This window comes from Sinocyclocheilus grahami, unplaced genomic scaffold (genome assembly GCF_001515645.1).
Source record: "Sinocyclocheilus grahami isolate Dianchi unplaced genomic scaffold, SAMN03320097.WGS_v1.1 scaffold118.1, whole genome shotgun sequence".
Taxonomy (NCBI): domain Eukaryota; kingdom Metazoa; phylum Chordata; class Actinopteri; order Cypriniformes; family Cyprinidae; genus Sinocyclocheilus; species Sinocyclocheilus grahami.
This window is the reverse complement of record NW_015505297.1, coordinates 43,572-49,544: the sequence shown is the minus strand read 5'-3', so window position 1 is coordinate 49,544 and position 5,973 is coordinate 43,572. Positions and strand designations below refer to the sequence as shown.

General features: G+C 36.3%; 1 protein-coding gene across 1 annotated transcript; it reads right to left on the bottom strand.

The window, feature by feature from the left end:
* Window positions 1–4,631: 4,631 nt before the first annotated feature.
* LOC107589680 (myc target protein 1 homolog) lies at window positions 4,632–5,973 on the bottom strand. The gene is made up of 2 exons (XM_016278183.1): window positions 5,884–5,973; window positions 4,632–5,350 (listed from the first exon to the last, which is right to left on the bottom strand). The coding sequence occupies exons 1-2, from the start codon at window positions 5,954–5,956 to the stop codon at window positions 4,830–4,832; spliced, it is 594 nt and encodes a 197-aa protein (XP_016133669.1). The 5' UTR covers window positions 5,957–5,973; the 3' UTR covers window positions 4,632–4,829.

The window sequence follows — 5,973 nt, the reverse complement described above, 5'->3', positions numbered from 1 at the left end:
ATATAGGCTACGATTCAAAATGCTGTCTTTCATCTCAGTCCCTCCCTGTATATATTTGCCAGTATTCTCTCATCCATTTTCTACAAACAAAAAAAAAAACGTTAAAAGAATTATTTAATACATTGCTATCGACCCTGTCCATTGTTCAGTGCTGGTCATATCTGCAGGGTGCATCGTTTTACACAAAAAGGTGGCGACAAATGATTCTTCACTCAAACGACTTTTAAAACTCGTTCACTCGTTTCCCCACAAATGACAACAAACAAATCTAGATTTTTTCCAACAATTTCCTAAAATACTGGACATCATTTTTGTATTAAGGCGTTGTGTAAAAGCACAAAAACGATAGCTTAAATAATCACAGATTTAATTAATGTTCAGTTGATTCACGAGCGGGATGTTCACTTCAGGCTCAAAACCTCAAAACACCAATTCGTTCAATAAAATGGGCGTATCGGTTCAGTAGTCCAGCCAATAAAATGCCCCTCATCACAGCCTTCTCCATGGCTATTGGCTCGTACTATAGTTAGTATTAGAAGGCACGAATTCAGTCACGTGCTTCAAGGGAGCGACATTAGTAAGTGAGCAAATTCAGTGTGCAAAAGAACGATTCGACCAGCTCGGAGACAAGTGTCCTACAAATAAATACGAGACTGTGTGTTTAAAGGTTCTTTAAGTGATTTATAAAATGTCCCTACAATAGAAAACAATGAAATAGGTGTTCAGACTTTTGTTAGCGACATTGTAAACAGCACAAAAAGTGTTAAGTACGGTGGCAGAGAAGTGCTAAACAAATCACAATTCTGAAAACAAAATAACAAATTACAAACGCAAATGCAAGTCTAAAAAACAAAATAACAATTCAGAAAGCACAACAACAATTCAGAAAGCATTATAACAAGTCAGAAAACACAATGACAAATTCGAAAACAAATTAAGAAGTCAGAAAACACAACGCCAAATCAGACAAACCGGAAGAGGTAGGTATAGTTTGAGACCGCGCCATTGGTTTGGGATTACTCACCGCTGACTGGACGAGACATCTGTCAATCAACATATACAGGGAAGAACCAGCCGAAGAACAGCAGAGTCCTGGTAGAAAGTTCGGAGATGGTATTAAAGTAGCTCAGTTTAAATGTATTGTATGAATTGCCCTTGCTATGGAATAAAAAATACGGGGTGTCTATTTACATTTAGTTAAAAGTGGATGTGACTCATCAGCTCCAGTGGCGCAGATGGTTAAGCGTGTGTCGGTGGCTTTTTGACGCGATCGACCCGGGTTCGATTTTGCCGAACTTTTTTTCCCTCCCTTTTCAAATGTCATATCTGGATCACATGACTGCCAACCCCATCCAGATAGTATACAACAAATGCAGTAGTACAGGCAAGCTGCACTGATATAAATCACCAGTCTCCATTCTTATTTTGCCATACGAATTAAAAGGCAAAAAAACTGTGAATAATGCAAAGCTTCACTGAGAAAAGAAAGCACACATTTCAAAGACTGTACTATTAAAGCACGTTACTTGAACTATATAGGCTACGATTCAAAATGCTGTCTTTCATCTCAGTCCCTCCCTGTATATATTTGCCAGTATTCTCTCATCCATTTTCTACAAACAAAAAAAAAAACGTTAAAAGAATTATTTAATACATTGCTATGGACCCTGTCCATTGTTCAGTGCTGGTCATATCTGCAGGGTGCATCGTTTTACACAAAAAGGTGGCGACAAATGATTCTTCACTCAAACGACTTTTAAAACTCGTTCACTCGTTTCCCCACAAATGACAACAAACAAATCTAGATTTTTTCCAACAATTTCCTAAAATACTGGACATCATTTTTGTATTAAGGCGTTGTGTAAAAGCACAAAAACGATAGCTTAAATAATCACAGATTTAATTAATGTTCAGTTGATTCACGAGCGGGATGTTCACTTCAGGCTCAAAACCTCAAAACACCAATTCGTTCAATAAAATGGGCGTATCGGTTCAGTAGTCCAGCCAATAAAATGCCCCTCATCACAGCCTTCTCCATGGCTATTGGCTCGTACTATAGTTAGTATTAGAAGGCACGAATTCAGTCACGTGCTTCAAGGGAGCGACATTAGTAAGTGAGCAAATTCAGTGTGCAAAAGAACGATTCGACCAGCTCGGAGACAAGTGTCCTACAAATAAATACGAGACTGTGTGTTTAAAGGTTCTTTAAGTGATTTATAAAATGTCCCTACAATAGAAAACAATGAAATAGGTGTTCAGACTTTTGTTAGCGACATTGTAAACAGCACAAAAAGTGTTAAGTACGGTGGCAGAGAAGTGCTAAACAAATCACAATTCTGAAAACAAAATAACAAATTACAAACGCAAATGCAAGTCTAAAAAACAAAATAACAATTCAGAAAGCACAACAACAATTCAGAAAGCATTATAACAAGTCAGAAAACACAATGACAAATTCGAAAACAAATTAAGAAGTCAGAAAACACAACGCCAAATCAGACAAACCGGAAGAGGTAGGTATAGTTTGAGACCGCGCCATTGGTTTGGGATTACTCACCGCTGACTGGACGAGACATCTGTCAATCAACATATACAGGGAAGAACCAGCCGAAGAACAGCAGAGTCCTGGTAGAAAGTTCGGAGATGGTATTAAAGTAGCTCAGTTTAAATGTATTGTATGAATTGCCCTTGCTATGGAATAAAAAATACGGGGTGTCTATTTACATTTAGTTAAAAGTGGATGTGACTCATCAGCTCCAGTGGCGCAGATGGTTAAGCGTGTGTCGGTGGCTTTTTGACGCGATCGACCCGGGTTCGATTTTGCCGAACTTTTTTTCCCTCCCTTTTCAAATGTCATATCACATCGTAAAGGCATTTATTTTCAATAAAAATTAAGGAAATAATCAAAAAGTTGAAAATAAAGTATCGGGTAGGGTTAGGGTAGGTGTAGGGAGGGCTTTATTGTACCAATAAGGTGGCATTCATTTAATAATTAAAATTAAAATAATAATTTACACTCAATACGTTATTATTGCACACTGTTTTATAATGTACTACAATACTGAAGTGCAGATAATTGCCACTATTTGCAACAAAAAGTATACTTGATAATATAAATCCTGATATTTTAACATAGTGTAAATAGGTATTTGCACTTAGTGTAAATAGAATCCATTGCTAATACGAGATTTGAAAAGGGAAGAAAAAAAAGTTTAAACCCGGGTCGATCGCGTCAAAAAGCCAAGGACACACACTTATCTATCTGCGCCACTAAAGCTGATGATTTATAGCCACTTTTAACTAAATGTAAATAGACACCCCGTATTTTTAATTCCATAGTAAGGGCAATTCATACAATACATTTAAACTGAGCTACTTTAATACCATCTCCGAACTTTCTACCACGACTCTGCTGTTCTTCGGCTGGTTCTTCTCTGTATACGTTGATTGACAGATGTCTCGTCCAGTCAGCGGTGAGTAATCCCAAACCAATGGCGCTGTCTCAAACTATACCTACCTCTTCCGGTTTGTCTGATTTGTCGTTGTGTTTTCTGACTTGTAAATTTGTTTTCGAATTTGTCGTTGTGTTTTCTGACTTGTTATAATGCTTTCTGAATTGTTGTTGTGTTTTCTGAATAGTTATTTTGCTTTTTAGACTTGCATTTGCATTTGTAATTTGTTATTTTTGTTTTCAGAATTGTGATTTGTTTTGCACTTCTTGACCACCGTAGTTAAGGGATCGCCCCGCATTATTTAGGGTAATTATTTATTTAGTTAATCAGAAAACCTAGCAATGCCCTCGTTCTATAAATAATTGTAATTAATTATTTAACCAGGATTGCTGATACCTGGCTGGTTTTTATACCCACCCTTAATTAAGAAAATTAAGAATTATGTATTATTACTGCACTCTTTTTCAGCATTTGCTGTTTCCAAAGCGCAGATTTACATCAGAGCTCACAGTGAGTCTGACCTAAGAGATTTTTGTTAACACTACAAAAGGATAGTTTTTTTTTCAAACTCATCTGTTGTGCTTCTTAGCTTTTTCTGTGTTACAGTTTCTGTACTGTTGTAAATGTTGTTTTCTGTTAGTGAAAAGGAGTTTTACCAGCACTTAGGAGCTTTTCCCAGACAGACTGCAGAAAGACTCTGGAGAGATACTTCACTTTCATCTCAAGAAAGGCAAAGAGAACAATACCCTATTGAACAGATTCCCAGGAGGTCTTCTGCTGTATTTTTAGCTGTTCCTAGTGTGTATGGTTTATTTTAGTTAACACATAAAAGGCATACAATATTCTTTCACTTACTATGAAATGACCATGATTTTTTTTAAACATGTATTGTGGAGTACCATGTACATACCATGATATATGAATAATGCAATCATTCAGTGGTCTGTTTCAAAGTACATCATTTTTGTTGAATACTTTCAATGATGCAAAAGTAACATATCATTTTCAGGATTTGGATAAAAGCGTCTAATGCATAAATGTAAATGTACATGATTAAAATCAAATGTTGCATCTGTTAATATACTTTATTGAACCTGAGCTGACATGAACTAACAATGAACAGTTGTAATTAATAATTACTAATAAATGTATTGCTCGTTGTTTGTTAATGTGAGTTAATGCATTAACTAATAGCACCTTATTGTAAAGTGTTACCCATGAAAGAAATGCAAATGAGTGTCAGTACAGGATAAATCAGATCCCTGTCAAATCAGAGCAAGGCTTTCGGTTATTTTTCTCCTTTTTGTCATATTTTATCGGTGTTTTGGGATTTATATACAATCCTTTGCAAGTCCTTTGTCTCTTAGCACAGTGCAGTCAGGTACAAGCCTCTTGAAAGATGTGGTTGACACTGTCATATGCAGGTGGTGGAGTCTGTCTGGGTAGAAAACCTCTTAGACTGCCCTTCCCTAGCCAGAAGGACTCTGCTGGTTCTGCACTAAATGGATCTGTGATGTTAGGAAGTAATGCAGTTTGGTTTTCATCCTCTGTTTCATCAGCAGTCTTGTTAGACCTTTTTGGTGGCGGCCGAAACGTGGAGTTCTGAAAGCTGGGGCTTCTACCCAGCAGCTCATTGGGGTCTACGGAAGTCTGTCTGTGAAGGTTGAAAACCGCTCTTCCCACATATTCAGTGTTCTTGTCGAAGCCGTGACTCTTGTAGTGTCTAAGGTGGCAGTGCTGCTTATGTGAGCCCTTAGATTCTGACGACTGGTTTTGACATCCGGTGATCCTGACCGAAGCTCTCCTCCGTCTTGACATCCATGTAAGGAGGAGGAAAACCAAGATCCCGATGAGCAGACCAATTAATATCGACAAGCAGAACGCCAGGATGAGCTCCTCTGGATGGAAAGGTTATTGAATTTTGAGTATATAATATCAATATTATACATTAAATTCAATATTAAATACATTTTGAATAATGTTTACTTAAAGTTATATGTATACAGACACACACTGGGGGGAAAAAGATTTTTCAAAGTTGTAAATAAAACATTATTGGAGAATGTTTACATAAAAATATTTATTTCTTTCTACTTACAAATGTCGTGTTTAATTCATTGTGTTACTTGCCATTTCTTTGTAATTAACTGTGAAATTGACCAGCAATTTCTGAGAGAATACTGTTTCTATACCAATTTTGATTATTATTTTTATATTTATTTATTGCAAGCACGCAACACATTAAGAATGCTGTTTAATAATAAATACATAAATAAAAATAGAAAATTATTGTTTAAGAGTTACATTTCTACAAATCAGTCTGAAATTGAATTGAATCCTCATATGTTTATAGTTTATATAGGTATAAAAGTGACATTTACACTGAGCCAACTCAAGCAAGACTGTAAAACAAATGCACAGCAATTCTTACCAAAATCAATAGGTTTAAGTATTTCCCAAATCGCATTTGTTTCATTAGAAGCCATAATAGTTCGCAGAAGCATGTGAACATGCAGCCAAA

Excerpts from the sequence above, each read along its gene's own strand:
- LOC107589680 (XM_016278183.1), bottom strand. The coding sequence starts at position 5,956 with ATGCTTCTGCGAACTATTATGGCTTCTAATGAAACAAATGCGATTTGG. Across the intron at positions 5,351-5,883 it reads ACTTAAACCTATTGATTTTG|AGGAGCTCATCCTGGCGTTC; the intron begins GTAAGAATTGCT and ends CTTTCCATCCAG.